A 24,381-nucleotide genomic window follows, 5' to 3' on the forward strand; every position below is an offset into this window, starting at 1 on the left:
TTTTGACAAATGATTATCTGCAATATTGTTCCCCAAACAGTATCTCCTGTGAGTTTTCAGATGAACACAAGTGATATCTTTGAGGTACATGTACAACTTAAAAGTTTTAAAGGAGGTAGAAAAGTGTAAATAAGGAAAAATGTACAAAAAATTTAAATCTCCTGTTTTATTACCTTTTTTATATTTCCTGTTGACTTGGAAAGACCATCATTTCTTTCCATAAATATTTCTCCATTTTCTGACTTTGTCTAGGCCTTTCTCCCCAAGGACAATCTGGGAGGTACGAAAAATATGAAAAAAAAAAAGTTCTAATGCTGTGTAGATACTACATAGGCACACGTGGTTGGAATCCCTCATCTGCGCTCATGTCAATAAATGTACATTTTTTATTGATTTTGTAAAAAAGAAACAAAGAAGTAGAAAAGGAAAGGACCGGGCAAATGTGGAAAAATCCAAAAAATTAAAGTTTCTATATTCACGATTTAAAAGGCACTCATCACCCAAAGTTCTCAGAACTTGCTGAGACTCCCTCTTCAGGAAGCCCTGCAGAACTCCCTCTCCCAGCTGCCTAATGGCTCTCTCACTCTCTGTGCTGCTGGCTCTGGTGATGCTGTACTCCAGCCCTGCATGCTCTCTGGACTGTGGCCTGAGTCTGAGCCATGGCAGTCCAGAAACCTTCACATTTTTGAGTCAAATGCAGAGTCAAATGCATTCTGTCCTGTCTGAAGGACAGGACCGACTTCAGGATTCCTCAGATACTTGTGGATGGGGACCAGCCTGAGAAGACACAAGTCATAGCTGTCGTGCATGAGGTGCTCCAACAGACCTTCAATCTCTTCAGCAAAAATGACTCCTTTGTGGCTTGGAATTAGACCCTTCTGGATGAATTCCTTGTTGGACTTTACCAGCAGCTGGATGGCCTGGAGACATGTTTGAGGGAGAAAAAGAACATGGAACAGTTACCCCTGGGAAATAAGAACTCCAGACTGGCTGTGAAGAGATACTTCCAAAGAATCAGTCTCTATCTTAAGAAGAAAGAATACAGCTACTGTTCCTGGGAGGTTGTCAGGGTAGAAATCAGAAGGTGTTTGCTCTTCATGAAGAAGCTCACAGGAAGATTCAGGAGATAAAAAGGATGGTCGTCTGGAAACAATTCATCAGGTCAACTAAGAGGCTATTTCCTAGGACTCAGAGTGCAATCTTCATCTCTAATTTTAGGCCATATGAAAAATGAATAAAATTATATTAAATGTTGTAAGTTGCAGTAAGTTGTTTAGAACAGAGAAATGCACAATTCCTCTGCTATAGCTTAAAATCTTTTGCATTATTTATTTAAATTATTTGAAATATTTGTGCTACTCATACTATTCAAATATTTATTGTTCACAGACCACTTGTTTAGTATTATGTTTTGTGTTAGACTATTATTCATTTTTAAGTCATGGGAAATAAAATCAATTTTTAAAAATCGATTTTGCTTGCACACCTTCTTTAAAGAAAAACCTAAACCAAAGCCTGATCTCTCAAGGTAAACCTACAGAAGATTCCTGAATGAAAAGGGAATGGGTGTAGCCCAACATGGCTAGTGGAAAAGCCAATGCTAACATTCATATGGAATTGCAAGTGACTTCCAATTGCCAAAAAAATCTTGAAAAAGAAAAGCAAACTTGGAAGGCTTCCATTTCCAATTTCAAAACATACTATAAACATACTATAAAATATTCCCGTTCTCAAAGCAATGTGTTATTGATGTAAAGGTAGACCTATAGATCAAGAGAGTAGAATTGAGAATCCAGAAATAAACCTATACATCTATCTATGGTCACTTGATCTTTGACAAGGGTATTAAGACCACTTAATGAGGAAAGAATAATATCTTCAACAAAATAGTGCTGGTAAAACTGGACAGTCACACTGCAGAAGAAGGAATTTGGATCCCAATCTCACACCACACAGAAAACAAAACAAAATGAATCAAAGGTCTAAGTATAAAAGCTAAACCTATGAACTCTTAGAGAAAAACAAATCTTGAATGACAGTAAATTTGCCCATGATTTCTTAGATAAGACACTAAAAACATAAGTAATGAAAGAAAAACATACATAAATTGAACTTCATCACATTAACACTTTTGTGCATCAACGGACACTATCAAGAAAGTGAAAAGGCGGGGCGCCTGGGTGGCTTAGTCGGTTGAGCGTCCGACTTTCGCTTAGGTCATGATCTCGCGGTTCGTGGGTTCGAGCCCCGCGTCGGGCTCTGTGCTGACTGCCAGCTCAGAGCCTGGAGCCTGTTTCAGTCTGTGACTCCCTTTCTCTCTGACCCTCCCCTGCTCATGCTGTCTCTCTCTCTCTCTCTCCTAGAAATAAATAAAACATTTAAAAAAAAAAAAGAAAGTGAAAAGGCATTCTTTAGAATAGAAGGAAATATTTGCAAATCATATATCTAATAAGAGTCTAGTGTGCAGAATATATAAAGAACTCTTACAACTGAATAATAAAAAGGCAAAAACCCTTAATAAAAAATGGACAAAGACTCGAATAGAAATTCTTTTCAAAGAAGATACAAAAAAGGGTCAACAATAATATAAATAGATGTTCAGTATCATTAGTCATTAGGGAAATACAAATCAGAACCACAATAAGATACCACTTCATACTCACTAAGATGGTTATAATTTAAAAAATGGAAATAACAAGTGTTGGTGAATTTGGAGACCTCAGAACCCTTATACATTGTTCGGTGGGAATGTAAAATATTTCAGGTTCTGTGGAAAACAGTTTAGTGGTTCTTCAAAAAGTTAAACATAAAGTTACCAGATGGTCCAGTAATTTCACTTCTAGGTATATATCACAAAATAATTGAAAATGGATATTCAAACAAATGTTTGCATACATATGTTCTCAACAGTATTATTCACGATAGCAAAAAGTATTAACAACCCTTTGGTGGATGAATGGATAAACTGTTGTATATTCATGCCATGGAATTCTGTTCGGCCATAAAATGGAATGAAGTACTAATACATGTGGCAATGGGAACGAACCTTGAAAATGTTATGCAAAGTGATAGAGGCCAGACACAGAAGATCACTAATTCTATGATTCCATTTATATGCAATATCTGGAATAGGTAAATCCACAGAGACAGAAAGCAGACTGTGGTTTTCAGGGGCTGCAAAGGAAGAGGGTGTGAGGAATGACAATTGCTTAACGTGTATGAAGTTTCCATCCGGGGAGATGAAAAAGTTCTGGAAATGGATTGCACAACATGATGAAGGTACTAAATACCACTGAATTGTATGCTTTAAAATGGTTAGATCATCTAGATGATCTTTTCTTCCTCTGACCATTTCTCATGTTCATGTCTTCCCCAAAGGCTGTGAGTTCTGGAAGGACAAGGAAATATTAGATCCTTTCACTCAAGTCAGCTTGTTCAGAACTTTGCACAGAGGAACATTTACATGACTGCTGAATAATTGGTCCTTTAGAGGAGCAATTAAGACTTTCCTTTTCATAGTGTCTCATCCCGTTTGGACAGCAGTGCAGGGAGATCCTAAAGATGGTTAATAAGAGTAAAAAATTAAACCCATATATACAGTAGTTGTGATGACATAGTAATTAGAGTTTTTATGAATGCTTCATTATTTCAAATTTTCTCTAGTGCGCTAGTCTTGTCTTCTCTTTTAGGTTTCTTGCAAAGAGGAACCTTTCTTAACATCTCCCATGGCTTATTGCAGGTCTTAGGGAAGTAGCCTAAACCTTCTGTGGCTTAATTTCCACAGTCATATGATGGGAATCATAATAATACCTACCACAGAGACTTATGAGATTAAATGGGTAGTGGACGCAAAATGCGTGACACATAGGAATCACTTAAAAGTGAGATATTTGTTACTATCATTAAAAAAAAATGCTTATTTATTTTGAGAGAGAAAGAGAGAGAGCACAAGTGAGGGAGGGGCAGAGACAGAGGGAGACACAGAATCCCAAGCAGGCTCCGCACTATCAGCACAGAACCTGATGCAAAGCTTGAGCTCATGAACCCATGAGATCATGACCTGAGCCGAAACCAAGAGTTGGGTATTTGAGCCACTCAGGTGCCACTGTTACTACCGTTTTTACTAGTGTGCACACTGTAGTTACTCAGTAGATAATTATTTATCTCTAAGTTTTTTGTAGTAATTAAAGAAATTCAGGGGCACCTGAGCGGCTTAGTCATTGAAGCATCCCACTTTGGTTCAGGTCATGCTCTCATGGTTCACGGGTTCGAGTCTGTGCTGACGGCTCAGAGCCTGGAGCCTGCTTCAGATTCTTTCTCTCTGCCTCTCCCCTGTTCATGCTCTGTTTCTCTGTCTCTCTCTCAAAAATAAATAAACATTAAAAAACAAGAAATTCAGATGCCTCTTGATTTTTGGTTAATCTCTCTACATTTCAGGAGCTGGGGAGAAAGAATTGGTCAAAAACACAGAGAAGCTGCCAAGGAACTTACCTCAAAAAGCAAAGGACAAAATTTCGGGGGATAAAAGGATGTTAAAAGTCTCTCACCTATAACTATAGCAACAAAACCAAACCTAATTTAAAAATAGGCAAAGGATTTGAACAGACATTTCTCCAAAGAAGATATACAAATGGCCAATAAGGATATGAAACTATGCTCAACACCACTAATCATTAGGAAAATGCAAATCAAAACCATAATGAGATAGATGCTACTTCTCACTTATTACAATGGTTACTACAAAAAAGAAGTGTTGACAAGGGTATAGAGAAATTGGAACCCTTATACACTGCGGGTGAGAATGTAAAATGGTGCAGTCGCTAGGAAAAAAGTATGATGGTTCCCTAAAAAATTAAAAATAGAATTGCCATGTGGTCTAGCAAATCCAACAATTCCATTTCTGGGTATGCTGGGAGCCGCACTGGCCTCGCTGGATGACAGTCACAGCAAGGACATGGTAGCGTTTGCACAGCTCCTGCCATGAGAAATGAAAACTGGTATCTCCTTCTGCTACTACTGGCTCATGTTGGAAATGAGGCTGCTGGTATTGACCAGGCCTCACAATATTCCAGATCAGACCGATATTCCCCACACAGATTGGTCATAAGGAAAAGCATATCCCTGCCTTTTCCAAAGAGATTTCAGATGAAAACATTGTGGATGATTGTTAAAAGGCTCTCCCTGAGGGCCTTGCAGATCCAAGACTTACATAATAAAAGGGGCTTGAGTCTGGCCCTGAGACGAAGAGCCTAATTTAGAGTTAAGGGCAATTGGGATGCCTGGGTGGCTCAGTCGGTTGGGCGTCCGACTCCAGCTCAGGTCATGATCTCACGATTCGTGGGTTCGAGCCCCGCATTGGGCTCTGTGCTGACAGCTAGCTTGGAGCTTGGAGCCTGGAACCTGTTTCGGATTCTGTGTCTCCCTCTCTCTCTGACCCTCCCCTGCTCATGCTGTCTCTCTCTCTCTCTCTCTCAGAAATAAGTAAAACGTTAAAAAAAATACTTAGAGTTAAGGGCAAATATCTACCCCCACCCATTTGTTTCTGCTTGGAGCATTTTCTGGCCTTGTATGTGTTGATTGCTCCCTGTGAAGGAACCTATTGAGGAACTTCTTCTTTTGTGATTATGAGAGCAAAGGTGTTCCCTGAAAGACCTGCTTTTCTTGATACTTCCACCTTAACCACAGCTATTGACCTCTGCCCACAAAGAAGTAACTTCACCCTTTTTATGCTAAAAACTTTGTCTGGTATGCTAAAGACGCCTTCTTTCCCCATAGGATAAGCATCTAAATCCCCTACCTCAGTCACTATTGTAAACGTTATGCATGAGTCTTCTACAAATCTATGTTCTGGGAAATTCTTACATATCAAAGAAGTTTGTTATCAGAAATCATTATCTAAGGCTAATGCCACTTCTGTGCCATCCCCAAAACACTTAATGATAAAATAAAGTTGAGCCCCAGTCAGAGCGGAGATGCCTGCCTGGTGATCAGAAAGAATCTCGGGGCGCTCTCTCTCTCTCTCTCTCTCTCTCTCTCTCTCTCTCTCTCGCCGACATCGTCCATCCTTCAGGGACCCCTGGACCTGCCGGAGCTGGCCTCCGACATGGGTATACACTTGAAAGAAGTGAAATGCAGATTCTCAGAGAGATATTTGCACACTCACGTTCATAGCAGCACTATTCACAATAGCCAAAAGATAGAAGCAACCCAAGCATCTACTAGCAGGTAAATGGATAAATAAGATGTGGTCTACCCAGACAGTGGAATATTATTCAGCTTTAAAAAGGAAAGAAATCTGACACATGCTCAAGATGGATGAACCTTGAGGACATTATACTATACATTATATGTACTATATATTATATATTATAGTTTACTCTCTCTATATATATGCATACACACATGTACACATATAATTATATATACTATCTATTATATATTATAGTATACTATATATTTACACATGTGTATATATATAGTATACTATACATTATACCTGAGCTGTGCTGACAGCCCAGAGCCCAATAGGGGCTCAAACTCACGAATTGTGACATCATGACCTGAGCTGAAGTCAGACTCATTATACTAAATTAAATAAGCCAGTCACAGAAAAGACAAATACTGTATGATTTCAATTATTTGTAGCACCTAGAGTAGTCACATTCCTAGATACAGAAAGTGGAATGGTGGTCGCCAGGGGGCTAGCTGAGGGGAGAATGGGAGGTTGTTTTTTAATGAGTATGGAGTTTCAGTTTTGTAAGATGAAAGAGTTCAGGAGGTTGGTTGTACAACAATGTGAGTATAAGTAATGCCACTGAACTATAAGCTTAAAAATGGCTAAGATGGTCAACTTTATGCCTTTGCATTTTACCACAATTAAAATTAAAAGAAAAAATTTTGGGGCGCCTGGGTGGCTTAGTCGGTTAAGCCCCTGACTTTCGCTTAGGTCATGATCTCGCGGCTCATGGGTTCGAGCCCCGCGTTGGGCTCTGTGCTGACTGCCAGCTCAGAGCCTGGAGCCTGTTTCAGTCTGTGGCTCCCTCTCTCTCTGACCCTCCCCTGCTCACGCTGTCTCTCTCTCTCTCCTAGAAATAAATAAAACATTTAAAAAAAAAATAAAAGAAAAAATTTTAAGTCTTGCATAGACACCCAAAAGTCCTATCAGTGTGGATAAAGGCATGGGATTTTTTCAGAGTCTAAACAAGTGTTTAAATTCTGGCTTCCCAGTGATTCACTCTATGACCTTGAGAAATATACTTAACCTTTTTGAGCAGCCTCAGTTTTCTCCTCTACAAGATGGGAATAATAATACCTTCCTTGCGGAATCGCTGAATTGAATAAGTGAGATAGTGTATACGGTACAGAACAATACTTGGCCCCCGAAATGGATGGTTATTATTGTTGTTGTTAAAACCAAGAAAAGTCTATTGAATTTTTCAGTCAGGTCTCTGGTGATCAGGAAGGGTAATGTCAGTAATAAGTTAGTAGTAGACTGAGCCCTATTCAGTAGTGAGAAAAATGAAAGCAGTATTAAGAAAGTTATTTCATCATGGATGAATACGGGAAAAACATCTAACCAAGTGTCTCATGGAAATGTGTCAGTTGATGTGCTCTCCCCTCCTCCCTCCTTGCTCTAACTTACTGTAGCTTCTTTCATATTAACACTTATCAGGGGTTACCTTGTACTGTTAGTGAATATTTTATTTTCAAAACCTACTACTCTCTCTGTCCCTATCCCGCCCATGCTCTCTCTCTCAAAATAAGCAAATAAATTTTTAAAAAGGAATAAAACAGAATAACAATTGAGGATAAGACAATTGAATTTAGTGGAACTTTGCACATAATAAATGTGGCATTTCAAGCCAGTGGGTGTTAGCTAAGCCATTTAAAAATAGCATAGGGGCGCCTGGGTGGCTTAGTCGGTTAAACGTCCGACTTTCGCTTAGGTCATGATCTCGCGGTTCGTGGGTTCGAGCCCCGCGTCGGGCTCTGTGCTGACTGCCAGCTCAGAGCCTGGAGCCTATTTCGGAGTCTGTGACTCCCTCTCTCTCTGACCCTCCCCTGCTCACGCTGTCTCTCCCTCTCTCCTAGAAATAAATAAATAAATATATTTAAAAAAAAATAAAAATAGCATAATCTCTCTATCAAATTCTTTCAGTTCTCATTGTTGCTTTAAGCCTAAATACATAATCAAAAGTGGGGAGGGAGACACAAATCACAAAAATGAAGCTAGATATAGCCATGTGACATAATTCTAAACATGAGATTTGGGGGAAGTCTGCTGGACAATTCTAGAAATAATTTCAGCTCTTATTCCTCTCTTTCTGCTAGTGATGCTCTGGTCAGTCTTTGATGCTTGGAGCTGGTGTACTTGTCCTAGAGACCAAGAGAGGGACTGAGATGACAGTCCAGCACAACTCAGAGTTTGAGCTGCTGATCTAACCCCGCGGCCATCACCCTGTAAGCTTTAACCTGACGTAAGATAAGCACCCACCTTCATTATGTTAGCCTCTAATAACTGAGTTATCTGGCAACTTACAACAAAAAGAATTCCTAACAGATACAATAGTATTGATCAGATTTAAGCTCTTTCTTCAAGCCTCAGTAGGCTAAGGTATAGGTTTTTTAATGTTTTTTATTTATTTATTTCTGAGAGAGAGTGAACAGGGGAGGGTCAGAGAGAGAGGGAGATACAGAATCTGAAGCAGCCTCCAGGCTCTGAACTGTCAGCACAGGGCCCGACCCTGTGCTCGAACCCACGAACTGCTCAACTGATTGAGCCACCCAGGTATAGCTTTTTAATTCATGCAGAGGTTCTGAGACACCTATTAAAATTAGTGTTGGGTTTTTCTTCCTGTTGCCTATTAACGTAGTAAATTACATGAGCAGATTTTTTTTGAACTATCATTAATGTCCTGGATAAATTCCAGTTGTTTATAAAGCTTTTGGCCTGATTTCCTAATATTTAATGAGGTATATTTTTCCTTCATAGTTTATTGTCAAGTTGGTTTCCATGTAATACCCAGTGTTCATCCCAACAAGTACCCTCCTCCATGCCCATCACCCTCCTTACCCTCTCTCCCCCACCCCCATCAGCCCTCAGTTTGTTCTCAGTATTCAAGAGTCTCTCATTAATGTGGTATTTTTATCTTTATGTTTATAAGTAAGAATTTCTTATTATATTTTTTCTTCTGGTTTTCTTATCTAGGTTAAAAGAGCCTTATAAAATGAGTTGATTAGCTTTCCATTTTTTCCCATACCTGCTTACAAAAGGAACTAAATATGATTTACTGAATAGTTTCATGATATAGTTTCCCACTTTGCTATTTCTTCAAGACACTTTGCTGAAGACCTGTATGTTTTCTAAAGACTTTCGATGATAGATTTCTACTTCTTTTGGATGCAATACCATGCTGAGAGTGTCTGAGAAGTGACAAGAAAATCCTCACACGGTAGGGCTAAACTTTTCTAAAATAGTATTTAAGTTTTATCAAAAGGCATTGTATTGTATTTTGAATTGTATTTTTCTTCCTTTGTTCACCTTGCCTAGCAATGCACTGATGCATATAACAAGGGCTTGAATTCTTATCAAGACAACTTATTACATGAACTCTCAGCAAATAGCATTGAGATAGCCTCTTGGAGCTTGACAGCCTGAAGCTCATCAAAGCACATATTCCAAGCATGGTATTTATTTAATAAACAATATTTAAGTCCCTACCATGGGTTGGAAACTGTGCTAATGACTGGGCATACAAGGCTCAGACTTAAAAAGTCTAATTGTCTGGAAGAGACAGAAGAAACATAAACCATCAGTTACAGAACACAATGATAATGTTCACCGGGAAGTGCTATATTTGCAAAGAGCCATAAGCATCGGGGGGTGGGGAATAGGTCTGTAAAATGGAGAGAGAAAATCAAATAATTGGTACTTTAAGACTGATAGATGGGTATGAAGAGACATTTAAAGAATTGGAAATTGAGACAAGGGCCAGACATGTGCAGGGATGTGGAAGCAAGAGCTAGTCAAAGAGTTGGCAAAACGGGACATTTTATAAAAGTGAGAAATAAAAACTAGGGACAAAATCAAGTTTTCCTCCCTACAAGGGGTCTAGAAATGAGGATGGGAAAGTTACACTAGACCTTGAATGTCCCTGCTAAAACTCTGAGACCAGGATGTTATTATTAAATTTCTTAACACAGACCAGGAAAAGAGGACCCCTGTGCCCAGTTTCCTTATCTATAAAATTAAGGTAATCATTGTACCACCTCCTAAAACTGGGGTAAGGATTAATTGCTTTAATTTATATAACACAGTCAGAATGACATTTGGCAGGGGCACTTGGGAGGCTCAGTCGGTTAAGCATCTGACATCAACTCAGGTCATGATCTCATGGATGGTGACTTGGAGCCCTGCGTCCGGCTCTGTGCTGACAGCTCAGAGCCTGGAGCCTGCTTTGGATTCTGTGTCTCCCTCTCTCTCTGCCTCTCCCCTGCTTGTACTGTCTCTCTCTGTCCTCAAAAATGAATACATGTTAAAAAAAATTTTTCTAATGAATGGCACTTGGCACTTAGGAAGTGCTCCTTACATGCCAGCTATATGAAGCTGGTTAGAAGATTATTCCCCGATGTTCCAGGTTTGTGGGCTGGAAGAAGAGCCAGTTCCAAGAGAGCTACCCGGGGGGGAATGTGTAATGTCAGCTGGACCCCTGCACAGGGGGTAGCAGAAATAGCCATTCAGGGGCATGACCCGGCCAAGTGGATCTCGGCCAGACATCTTTCCCAGCTGCTTTCCCCGCCGGTGGCTCTGCTTCCCTTGTATTCAGGATCTCAAAGTTTCCATCAGTAGAATCCCGTGCTCTGTGAAGATTCCATGCATGAACGTAGCCAAGCCTCGGGGCCAGACGGAAATCCCAGCCTCCTTTTTCAAATTCGATTTGACCGTTTGCATTTTAGTTTCCTTTTCGTTTGTTGCATCAGACTTATTGTTATTTTTTGCATTCCCCCGGTTCACTACGCAATGGCTAATGATGACATAAAACTAAATTTAGCTGTTAAGTTTTAACTATGTAGAAGGTTTCGCTTTGGGCTGTTTCGCTTTAAAGAAGCCCCATAAACTGCTGCAACGACCGGAACCGTCCACGGAGCAGAGAGAAGACACTCCCACTGTGAGTGGTGGGAAAGGAGCTGATGCCGACTCAGCTGCTATTGTAAAACTGTAGCCCGTTTAATTCTCTTCGAAAGCCCAGCTAGACCTGGCTCTGTCCACCCCTAAGAGCGGTTGTGAGAAAAAAAATCCGGCTCAGAGCGTTGCCTGACTTCCGAAGGGAAACGTAAATGCAGGCTCATTGCAGACTGGCGTCTGTTTCTCCGACAGTCTGCAGTCGTTAGCAGCAGTGGGAGTCCTGGCAGCAGGCGGGGGACACCCTGGGTGGGCAGCCCCGTGTGTGTCCCTGGGCCACCAGCATGCTGATGGGAGCGTTCCGAGTGTGGCCGGGGGGTGCACAGCGCAGGACCCTCTGGCTGTGTGTGCGTGTTGGAGCAGGGCTGCACTTAGCACGAGTTAGGTGGGACCTTCAGCGAAATGGCTTTGTCCCAGCTGGATCCCAGGTGGCCAGGAGGGAAACTGAGGGATGAGTCTAGTCCAAGGCCTGGGACAAGACACCTAGGATGTGGGAAAGGGAAAAGGAGAGAGGGGATCCTGAAACCAGGGCACTTGGACCTTAGCTGCTGGTCACAGCAGGTCAGTTGCCCCAGGGTGATTGACTACCTCGGCACAACCCCAGCTGGCAGAATCAGCCTCTGTCGCTAAGTGGGGGCGAGAACAAGGCAGCAGGTAACAGACTCTCCCCTCACCCCGAAAACAGGCTTTTGCATTGTGGTTCCAGTTTCTCAGGAGCTCTTCCACTCCCCGAGCAAATCTTTCTCCAGTGAAAGGAAAACTTTTGATGAGATTACCACTCATTTATTGTTATAGAGAATATTCTTTTTTGAACCAAGTTCTTGCTTGTTTCCTGTGTCCTCATTACCTCCCATCCTTCTCCTTTGTCAAGGGACTTCGCTCCAAGTGGAACCTCGCACCACAGTTGTCGCCCAAGTTCAGGGGGAAAAATCACATTTGTGTCATGTGAGCAGAACAACTGATAAAGAAAAAAGTTCAGGGGCGCCTGGGTGGCTCAGTCGTTTAACCATCCGACTTCGGCTCAGGTCATGATTTCAGGGTTCGTGGGTTCGAGCCCCGAGTCAGGCTCTGTGCTGATAGCTAGCTCAGAGCCTGGAGGCTGTTTCAGATTCTGTATCTCCCTCTCTCTCTGCCTCTCCCCTGCTCATGCCGTCTCTCTCTCTCTCTCAGAAATAAATAAAACATTTAAAAAAAATAAAAAAAAAGAAAAAAGTTCAATGTCATTATTAGCCCACAACACTCATCTTCAGTTAGCCACCCAAATGGGTTCTTGTAAATATCAACATCAGCTGTTTCTCAATGTTTTGGTCACCAGACCCACCAGAACTGTTAAAATTATTGAGACCCTCTAGAGAGATTGTATTTATGTGGGTTACATTTATTGATATTTACTGATATATACCATGTGAGAAATTAAAATGGAGAAAATTTTAAACATTCATTCTTTTTAAAATGGAAAAAATAAACCTATTACAACTTAACGTAAAAAATATTTTTATTAAAAATACACTTGCCAAGGCAAAAAAAGAAATAAGGAAGCACATTTTAAAGTTTTGCACATCTCTTTAATGTCTGGCTTCATAGCAGACAACTACATTCCCATGTCTACTGTGCATTCAATCTGCTGTGATGTGTTGTTTGTTTCAAGTCTTTGGAGGAAATCCAGTCTCACACAGATATGCACTTGGCAAATGGAGAAGCTTGTAGAATGCTTAAAGAGTCTCTGGGAACCCTCGAGGTACCCAGACTACCCTTTGAGAACCACTCATATACATCATCATCACAGAAGGTTGAAAGGATACTTACTGCCCTCAGTGAGTTTGAATTACTGTTTGTTCATCTGCCTTTTTTCCAATTCTACTTATTTTCATTATAGTTTAGAAAACCAAGCAGGATTGGAAAACGCAACACTCATGTGGCTGATATTGCTCAGGATTATCAGCTAAAAGGTTTAGGTAAGGGTATGTGTTCAGTCACAGCTTTGATTCTTGTTTACTAACCGTCTTTCATTGTGAAATACAGCAATCATGCACAAAAATGCACAAAAGATGAGTAAAAAGTTAAATGGATATTTAAGGCAAATACTCACGTAGCCAACAGCCAGTGAAAATAATCTAATTTCATGGCATTCCAAAAGCCGCACCACCATTACCATCCAGTGTGCCCTTCTTGGGTAGAACTCCAACCCTCTGTATTAAAGGGAGCCGCTATCCTGAATTTTATGGTAACCATGTCCTCACCTTGCTTTCTAATGTTACCTTGAATCAACCCAGTCCAAGTCGGCCTGTTTTTTAAAATTTTTTAAATGTTAATTATTGAGATAGAGAGAGAAAGAGCATGAGTGGGGGAGGGGAGAGAGAGACACACACACAGAATCCAAAGCAGGCTCCAGGCTCTAAGTTGTCAGCACAGAGCCTGACGCAGGGCTCGAACCCACAAACCGTGAGATCATGACCTGAGCCGAAGTCAGATGCTTAACCAACTGAGCCATCCAGGTACCCCGAGTTTTGCCTGTTTTTAAACTTATATAAGTGGAATATATGTATTCTTTCGAGTATAGTTTTTTTCATTCACCATTATGAGATTTGTGAGATTCAGCCTTGTTTACACATATGATTGTGGTTCTTCATTTTTGTTGTTATTTATGATCCTATTACATGCCTGGACTGCAATATATTTATTCATACAACTTTCATGGAGTATTTGGAATGTTTCTAGTTTGAGACTATTATGTATAGTGTTGCAATGAATTTTTTTGTGTGTATATCCTGATGCAAATCTGTGCCATTTTTGCCCCCCAGGGTAATTCCTGAAAGCAGACTTACTGAGTCATAGGCCATGCATATTTTCATCTTTGCTAGATAAGGGCATCATATTTTCCGAAGTAGCTGGACAAATTTACACATTCAACAATAGCAGATGAGAGTCTCTTTTATTTATGTTGTTATCACACTTGATATTTCCAGTCCTCCCTCTAATTATTTTACACAGAACCAACGTATTTGTTTATCCAAAAATCTGAAAAATCAATAAAAAACTTTTAGACATAATTTTTCTAAAGTTGTCTAGGTACAAAGTCAAAATTAGTAACTTTCATATATGTGTGTGTGTGTTATTTATATATATATGAAAATGTATGAGTTAGTCCTGTTCAAAATTAGAAAATAATGAAAAATCATTTCGTTCATAATTACAATAATAAAGCATAAAATACATTGAAGTAGGAAAGAATACACGAGATATAGAAGCAAGCCAACAGTAAAATTTTATTGGAAGACGTTTTAAAAATAGCCCAATAAAATTACGAGATTCACCATTTTTCCTTATGAAATGATTAATAAGTATTTAGTAAATGAATGTGTGTTTTTCAAGTGGAGGCTGGCATTGGTGGCCTCCTACTGCAGAGGCTGATTTCCCTTCTTAATGATATTGCTCAGCTCACCAAATGCCTAAATGTCCCTTGCTCTCTTACAAAATGAATAAATGAGAGAAGTTGCTTAATCCTCACTGGTGATTCAAGTGAAAAAATTTAGTCTCAATTTAAGAGAAAAAACTATGTAATGCTTTTCATAGGTTCTTGGCCATCCTACTTGAATCAAAAATGTAGGTGTAGACTCATGTTTAGAAGTCAAGAGACGGGTACCTGGGTGGCTCAGCTGGCTAAGCGTCAGACTTTGGCTCACGTCATGATCTCATGTTTTGTGAGTTTGAGCCCTGCGTCAGGCTCTCTACTGACTCCAATAAACTAGAGGAATGAAACTAAAATAAAAGACAGTGTCTTACAAAGAAAGAGACTTTAACCCATCCATAGATAACCTCCTGCCGTGATTGTCACCAGATCCTCTGGAGAAGGGGTAGAGGAGAAATTTCATGAAAGAGACCAGAGGAGTGGACTAGGGAGCACCTCGTGAAGACAACAGCCAGAAATGGGAAGAGGACACAAGGAAGAAACCAGAAAAAAATAATTCCCTTTTTATTATTCTGCATCCTCCCCTTTTCTTCCAATCCCCTAGCTATGCTTTCATCTCTGACTTCCACAGCCACGGGAGTCTCCTAATGGGGGTTCTTCTTGCCTCTCCTCGCTCCAGTTCACCTCCAATATTTCTGCCTACTCTTCTGCCCAGGGCAAAGCTCCAGTCTCCCCGTTGCCCCCAAGATATCTTGAATTAAGCAAGTACAAATGCTACAGTCTTGCATTCCAGAGCCTCATGATACATCCTGAGCTCAGTTTTCCATGTTCAGTCCCTTTGACTCCTAACACGTAGCCTGTCCACAACCTGAAGCTCCTTCTAGTTGCTCCTTGCAAATTTGTCCATCTCCCGGCCCTGTTCATGCTGCCTCTCCATCTAGAGCTGTACTGGGTGTTAGGGCAGCCACTAACCCCAGCTGGTGCACTGAGCACTTAATTAGTCCAAATGGAGCTGTACTATGAAAGCAAAAATGTGCATCATATTTTGAAGATGGTATGAGAAAGATGAGTATAACTATCTCATTAGTAACTATATTGATTACATGTTAAAGTGATACTATTTGGATATTTTATGTTAAATAAATATACCTCTAAAATTAACTTTACCTTTTTTAATGTTTCTTTTTACCCTTTTATTTTTTTTAAATGTTTTATTTATTTCTAGGAGAGAGAGAGAGACAGCGTGAGCAGGGGAGGATCAGAGAGAGAGGGAGTCACAGACTGAAACAGGCTCCAGGCTCTGAACTGGCAGTCAGCACAGAGCCCGAAGCGGGGCTCGAACCCACGAACCGTGAGATCATGACCTAAGTGAAAGTCGGACGCTTAACCGACTAAGCCACCCAGGTGCCCCTCTTTTTACCCTTTTAAGGTAGCTAACTAGAAATTTTGAATGCTGTAGGTGGCTCCCATTGTATTTCTGTTGGACAGCATTGATCTAGAATGTGCTCTACCATACCACCTTCACTGCGACCATCACTTCTTCAGGCACACCATTTGCCTCCCATCAGCTGTAATTCATATGTCCTTTGAGAGCCACCACCGCCATCCTGGTTGGCACCCCATACCACCCTGAAGGCACTAGCTGTTGCATACTCCATATTCTATCTGTGGTATATGGAAAGAGCACAGGTTTGAATGCAGTCCACTCATACCTCTGTTGTACCTTGGGGTCATTACTTAGCCTCTTTGAGCCTCAATCTCATCCTCTGTAGAAGGGCAGTAATGATAACCCATCTCCAATGTGTACCGTGAGGGGACACCTGGGTGGCTCAGCCGGTTGGCGACCAATTCTTGGTTTTGGCTCAGGTCACCCTCTCAAGGTTCCTGAGTCTGAGTCCTGCACTGGGCTCTCTGGCTGGTAGTGTGGAGCCCCAACTTGGGATCCTCTCTCTCCCTCTTCCTGTGCCCCTCTCCTGCTCACACACACACACTTTCTATCTCTCAAAATAAATAACTAAACTTTAAAGTTTAAAGTTTAACTTCAAAGAGACAGCATGAGTTGTGACATCTCTGACTCCTTGCATTGGCCTTTGTGTTATGAGCCACAGATGATTCCATTCTAATCCAAAGATCCTTTTCAAAAAGAAGAAACCCTGAAAAACTACTCAATGACTAACACAGCTGGGCATTTGAAAGTGGAATAGCTGAGACACTATTTTGATTTTTCTAAAATCCACTGTGAAGAACCCAGGTGATGGCTAAGCTTCTGTTCAGACCTGGCATGTGAAGGTCAAAGCCAGAGGGGATGAAATCAAGTCAGAACAACCAGAAAGGCGGGCGCTTATGGGCTCTTTTTTAGTGTAGGTTATTCTATAATGAAAGAACAGGTTCACTGGGAAAAACTGGAAAGCCACACAAAGCAAATAGGAAAAACTATCCTCCTTTTGTTACACAAGTCAAAAAAACCAGTTTTTTTTAATTTAAAAAAAAATTTTGTTTTTGAAAGAGAGAGAGTATAAACGGGGGAGGGGCAGAGAGAGGGAGAGACACAGAATCCAAAGCAGGCTCCAGGCTCTGACTTGTCAGCACAGAGCCTGAAGTGGGGTGTGAATCCTTCAGGAATGGCGAGATCATGGCCTGAGCTGAAGTTGGATGTTTAACCAACTGAGCCACCCAGGCACCCCTATTCTGGCTGTTTTTGAAGAAACAATCTTGCTCACTCTCCAAATATTGGCAGAAATCTGCATTTCCTTTGAGTGTACACTAGAGAACTTAGTTTCCCCCTGCCCTTTGCAAATCTTATTGATGAAAAATGATTACCTTGTTACTAGTTTGAATTACATTTCTTAGTAACATTGAGCACATTTTCATCTTTTATTGGCTCTTTAAATTTCTTCTCCTGATTTGGCTACTTACAAACTTTTCTATTTGATAGCTTTCTATTAATTTTAAAGGCTGTTTGTATGTCAAAAAAATTATCCCTTTCTCATTGTGTGAGAAATGTTTTTAATGTTGGTCTTCCTCTTTGAGTGTTTTTTTTTTGTCATTTTGAAATTTATAATGTGTTTCTAGCCATATTAATTTCTCTCTATATAGTTTCATATATATGTGCATGTATTATCCTGAGGAACGTCTTCCTTACTCCAATATTTTTAAAAAATTACCAAGTTTTCTAGATTTTGGTTATTTTACCTCCTAATCAGTTTCATATAATGTTATATATACTATACCATATTATACCATCTTTGGTTTCCTGAAAATAATTCCCTTTGGCCAATCTACTATTTTTTATCTACTGTTGCTAACATTTCCCCCCAGATTAAAGTTTTTCACCAGTGCCAGCGTTCCCCCAAACTTCTCGTTTCCTGAGACTCTTATCTTTTCAACAAAATGGAGACTTTTTCCTTTTATTTCTATTTTTTCCTACATATATTATTTTATTTCTGAGTTTGCCTAATTCTGATTTACTGTATTTTATCTCATTTCTTAATATTTTAAACTCCTTTGTTAACATGACGTTAAAATTTTGATCTGTTTTGCGTGCATGCGTTCCTCGTATATTTTCATTATTTACAAAGATATTTACTCCTCATTCACTTTTTTCTAATAATCATCTTGTATGAGTCTCAATCTTAATGCTATTCTGTTACTCCCTTTTATAGGAGCTTACTTTTCCTAAACTTCTAGAAGAATGGTTTGGTAGTTTCTCCTAACTTCACACAGCTCCCTCTTCTGTTGCTTTTGTGAAGTGTTCAAAAACATGGCCGCTTGCTTTGTGAGTTGTGCATTCCCAAACTGGTCTGGTTTTCTCTTTCCTTGCCTCTGTTGTTTCTTTCCTGCTCAAATTTGATTCTACTTCTAGCAGCTTCTCTTCCATGTAGGATCCTTTCCCAAATGGGAGCTGTGCCTGGTTGGTTTGAAAACAACTTATATCCTAGTCTATTCCAATGTCTTTCAGAATTTACTGAGGCCCCTCATACTTACCGGCTATTGATTTGGGCAAAATTCCAGTAAATACCTCTTGTCTATTTTAAGGTTCTCAAGTCCATTGCTTTTCCCTGCTTTCTCTCACACAGACGGTGCTACCAGACAGGTTTCAAGGAATTTGATGGTTTGTCCTCATTGGCTTGCATTCTGTGGTTCACGTCAACAAGTTCTGTGTCAAATGGGATTTTGGTTTCTATCTAGTAGCGGCACCTGTTTTTTGCAGGGGGACTAAGGGAAATTCAAAACTATACTGCCACCTTGGCCATCTTCCTGGAATCTTGTCCCCATATTTTTGGATTGTTGGCTACATCTTTTCAACTCTCCATACTCTGATTCATTTGAATGAATATCACTGGTATCTTTCCCACTCCCCCAACTTAAAAGGAAAGATAAATTGCTTCCTCTCCATCCCATTTAGAAGGCATTGCACCAACACAGTTCAAGCACAAATAAATTTTTTTGGAACAACTGAGACATCACCAATAGATACTCCCTCATGGGGAGAGCTGATTACATATGGCCAGCTAAGAAGAAATAATAGGGCTTGGGGAATATTTGGGAGATATGTTGAGCATATTGTAAAGATCAGAAGATAGGAAACGATGATGGGAAACCTGGAGCTCATCATTGCTGCTGGTTCATAAATCCACATTTACCCAGATACTTCCAGCCTCCACTTCAATTTGTTACAATAGGAGTAATGTCCCAGAACATTAAGTGTATATAGAAATCACCATCATCAACAGAATTGATACAACTATCTGAAAAATGATGGCGGATTTCTTCAAACATTTGAATCTGGTGCTGTCAGGAAAGGAGAGGATGCATTCTCTACCACTAGCTCCACAGTCTAAAATTTTCACAAGCCTCCTAACTGTTCTGCCTGTATCCATTCCATGCTCCCTACATTACTTATTGCTTACTGTAGAGAATTTCCCCCCAAATCTAATCAATCTACTCCACCTTGCCTAAAACCTTTCCAGGGCTTCTATTGCTCTTTGAATTAAACCTGTGCTCTCTCTCTCACGCGCGCGCGCGCTCACACACACACACACACACACACACACTTCTTAGCCAAGCCCTGTGCTATCTGATTCCCAACTGCCCTTTGACCTCATCTCAGGCCATTCTCTGACCACTCTCTGACCTGAGGGTCACATTTGCCTTTGGTCGAGTTCTTTACCCTTTAACTTTTGGTCAAGTTCTTCCCACCACAGGGCCTTTGCACATGCCGCTCCACCAGGCCTTCCTTTTGATTTCAGCTCCACAGTTACTATTGCAGCACAGGCTTCTCTGACCTCTCCTACTACCTATGTCCCCATGTCATAGGAACTCCTGGTACTATGAACCTTTCCTTTGTAACGTCACCATTGCATTTTACTTCTGTGTAATTCTTTGATTAATGTTCTTCTCCCCTCATTAACTGTACAATCCATGAAAGTGAAGATTATAATCTGTAGCACCTCAGATGAGTTCTTTGCACTCAGTGAGATTTTGGTAAGTTCAGGTTGAAAGATAATGCAAGGTTTTCTGAAAACTTAATAGTTATTAACTTTATTCTTATTTTTTATCTTATTTTATTAAGAATGTTTAAATGTTTATTTATTATTTTTGAGAGAAAGAGAGAGAGAGAGAGAGCGAGCATGATGGGGGAAGGGCAGAGAGAGGAAGACACAGAATCCAAAGCAGGCTCCAGGCTCTGAGCTGTTAGCACAGAGCCTGAGGTGGGGTTTGAACTCACAGACCTCGAGATCATGACCTGAGCCGATGTCGATGCTTAACTGACTGAGCCACCAAGGTGTCCCCAAAATTATTAATTTTAAATATAAAAACTATTACAAATTATTTTTGTATTAAAATCTTTAGAAATGTGGGGCGCCTGGGTGGCTCAGTCGGTTAAGCGACAGAGTTCGGCTCAGGTCATGATCTCACGGGTCGTGGGTTCGAGCCCCGCATTGGCTCTGTGCTGACAGCTAGCTAAGAGCCTGGAGCCTGCTTCAGATTCTGTATCTCCTCTTCTCTCTGACCCTCTCCTGCTCATGCTGTGTGTGTGTCTCTCTCTCAGAAATAAATAAAAACATTAAAAGAAAATCTTTAGAAATGTATCATATGCCTTCCTGCTTATTTAGCAGAATATAAAAATATTAATTTAATTTTTAATGTTCTTCTCTTATTAAAATCAGTTACTATACTCTAGCAAAAAGAAAATGGCCTTAGAAATATTGAGATAGAGCCATGTGTTTCAACAGTAACATCTTCTGATTGCTTGATTGTTTTCCCTCCCATTTTCCTTCTAAACCTCTTTCTAAATTGTTGTTTGTATGAGAATGGAAAATCAGATGTTTAGATTTGTTAGAAGAGTATACAGAATAAGGATACATTGGCCCTCGATATTGGTCACAAAAGACCCTATTAGGGGGCCCACAAACTTTTATGTATGGCTCACATAACATTCATTTTGTCTGTTTAGAGATATTGTTTAATCTCTAGTTTTCGGTTAAATTCTGGATAGTTGAAAGATTGCCAGATAAAACAGTAAATAAGGTTAGGGGCGCCTGGGTGGCTCAGTCAGTTAAGCGTCTGACTTAAGCTCAGGTCATGATCTCACAGTTCGTGGGATCGAGCCCCACATCGGGCTCTGTGCTGACAACTCAGAGCCTGGAGCCTGCTTTGGATTCTGTGTCTCCCTCTCTCTCTGCCCCTCCCCCACTCACACTCTGTCTCTCAAAACTAAATAGACATTTAAAAAATGTAAATAAGGTTAGGAAAGCTACATGGTGTCTTGCTGTGTATGGTTAAGGCCCTACAAAAAATACTAAGATCAACTTAGTTTTCATGCTATTCTATTTTACAGAGGAGAAAAAAAAGAGGTAGGTGTCTTTTTTTAAACGATAAACTGCATATATTTATTGTTTTGTGACAGTGTAGTTGGGAGTTCAACTTAATTCTTAGAAAAAGAGAAAACTCTTCACACAAAGACCCCCTCCCCAAAAAACCATCTAATAAAACTAAAAAAATCTTTGCCAAATAGAAAGCACCCATGATGGTAGAGTCCTAAATGATTGGGGTTCTTTTTTTCCCTTAGTAATTGAGAATTCATTGAAATTATATAAAACATTAGAAATCCTCACACTTTGTGTATCTTAGTCCTAATGTATGGAGTTTAAAGCAAAAGAGTTTTAGAGACTACTACTAACTTAAATGACATAGGAAAACTGAAAGGGAGAACTGAAAGTGGGAAATTCCTGTGAAATAGAAAGAGGGCCATCCTGCATAAATAGGCCATACTCATGGAAGAAGGGCATTCACACTGCGGACTCTACAAGCCTTTGCTTCAGCGCCCAGACGGTAGCAGGCAAGACTTCTTATTTGCATCATGACGGGCAGGTGCACCCTCCAAATCGCTCTCTTGGTGTGTTTCTCCACCACAGCTCTTGCCATGAGCTACAAGCTGCTCAGATTCCAGCTAAGAAGCAGCAGTTTGGAGTGTCAGGGGCTCCTGCTGAAGTTGAATGGAACCTCTAAAAATTGCCTCAAGGACAGGATGAACTTCGAGGCCCCTGAAGAGATTACAAAATCACAGCAGTTCCCGAAGGAGGAAGCCATATTGGTCATCCATGAGATGTTCCAGAAGACCTTTGATATTTTCAGTAGAAGTATGTCCAGCACGGGATGGAATGAGACCACTGTTGAGAACCTCCTTGTGGCGCTCCACTGGCAGAAGGAACGTCTGGAAACGATCCTGGAGGAAATCCTGGAGGAGGAAAACTTCACCTGGGACAATAAGCCCCTTCTGCACCTGAAGAAATACTACTTAAGGATCGTGCGGTACCTGAAGGCCAAGGAGTACAGCGTCTGTGCCTGGACAGTAGTCCAAGCAGAAATCCTCAGGAACTTTTTCTTCCTTGATAGACTTATCAATCATCTCCAAAACTGAGGCTCTCCCAGCCTGTGCTTCTGGGAATGGACGATGCTGACAACGATTTCAGAGATTCTTCAACCCACAGAGACTCTGTAAGTGACTGGCAGCTAATGTTCTGTGTCTGAAAGAACAAAGACTTTAAATTGTTTTATTAATATATGCATTAAGTTATTTTTCTATTTATTTAAAACTTCTTCCCTGGAAAATAAATTTTTTAATGAAACGAAAGTCAAAGGAGCTGTTTTCATCTTAACTCGATTCAATTACTGCTGTATTCGAAATTACAGAGCACCTGTTAGGGATTCTTTGCAAAATGTGCCCACAAAACAGCATAGTTTCTGGCCTCTGCCTTCGAGGAATATGAAATCCAAGGAAGCCATGTGGAATATATAAGAGTATAGATGATGCGGTAGCAGTGGGAGGGGAGGGGTAGACCTTTCAGGAGAATAAATGTGGTTTCACCTTCTTCAGAATTAAAACGGAAGAGGCAGGTAAGTGGCTCTGGAATTAGAACAGAGGGCTCAGGGGTGCCTGGGTGGCTCAGTCAGTTAAATGTCTGACTTTGGCTCAAGTCACGATCCCACAGTTTTGAGTTCGAGGCCCACGTCGGGCTCTGTGCTGACAGCTCAGAGCCTGGAGCCTGCTTCAGATTCTGTCTCCCTCTCTCTCTGCGAGACCCTCCCCCACTTGTGCTCTGTCTCTCAATAATAAATAAATGTAAAAGAAAATTAGAACGGGGGCCCTACTACTTCTCCTCTACTTCTGATCTGTGCCTCCAGGCTCTCTGACCCTGAAGTTAGAATCTGACTGGCTATCAGGGCAGCTAGAGGGATATTTCATTCAGCTCTTGTGTTTGCCCTAAACTCATTTCTGTCTTTTGCAGGATGCTCTGCTTGTCCCCCTCCCCACCCCCCCAGAATTTAAAAATATTTATGTGCCCCCCCCCCCAAGCTAAGGATGGGAGGTCGCAGCCATTTCTGTGACACTGTTAAGTAGCAGTACTTTTACTGTACTCCTCCTGGACAGCTAAGATGTACCGGTGTCTAGGGGCACCTGGGTGGCTCAGTCGGTTGAGTGTCCGACTTGGGCACAGGTTATGATCTCACGGTCCATGGTTTGAGCCCCGGGTCGAGCAATGTGCTCACAGCTTGGAGCCTGGATCCTACTCCAGATTCTGTGTCTCCCTTTCTCTCTGCTTCTCCTCTGCTTGTACTCTGTCTCTCAAAAATAAGTAAACTTAAAAAAAAAAGATGTATGGATGTCTTAGAGGAGCTGGGGTCTCTGTCTACTTCTAGGGCTCAAACCCCATAGGGAGAAAGAACTCTGCTTTATACCTCAGCTATCTGGCTAGGTTTTCTCCCCATTTTGTCAGAAAAGCAAGTTCACTCCTGGCCCTCCCCTTCCTCCGCCCCCCCCCCCAATCATACAGGATTCCAGGACTACCTTATCTGCTTTTCCTGATGCTCCCATCTCTGAAGGCACACATTCCTTGAAGCCAAATCCGAGTCAGGCATGGCAGGTTGAGTCATTTCCTTCAGGTGAAAAACCCAAAAGCATGGGGGAAAGGGAAATTCAGGTGAGACAGAGAGTGCACTAACTTTTCTCGGGGCTTACACCGAGAAAATAAAATTTTCTTAGGAGCTCTTTGGGCACCTCGCCAGCCTGTGCCAATTAGCTGACTTTCTGTCTTTGTGCAGAACCCCCTGGGGACTTTAGATTCCTCTATTCCTGTCATTAGCAGCTCCCATCTAGGCGATGCACCCCCTTATGTATATAATCGGATTTAGTCCTCACAAGCATCCCTAGGTGGGGACAAATACATTATTGCTGTTTTACAGGTCCAGACACGAATTCTCAGGTTTAGTTAAGTGCCCCAAGGTC

The 24,381-nt window shown here is 40.9% G+C and overlaps 1 protein-coding gene and 1 pseudogene across 1 annotated transcript; both read left to right on the top strand.

Annotated features, from left to right (window-relative positions):
• Positions 1-571: 571 nt before the first annotated feature.
• On the top strand, positions 572-1,130 carry LOC120239884 (annotated as a pseudogene).
• A 20,824-nt stretch (positions 1,131-21,954) lies between these two features.
• On the top strand, positions 21,955-22,515 carry IFNB1 (interferon beta 1). Its single transcript, XM_039244416.1, has one exon. It carries the CDS (start codon positions 21,955-21,957, stop codon positions 22,513-22,515), a length of 561 nt encoding a protein of 186 aa, XP_039100347.1.
• Positions 22,516-24,381: the final 1,866 nt, after the last annotated feature.

This window comes from Hyaena hyaena, unplaced genomic scaffold (genome assembly GCF_003009895.1).
Source record: "Hyaena hyaena isolate Hyena2069 unplaced genomic scaffold, ASM300989v1 scaffold_240, whole genome shotgun sequence".
Lineage (NCBI taxonomy): Eukaryota > Metazoa > Chordata > Mammalia > Carnivora > Hyaenidae > Hyaena > Hyaena hyaena.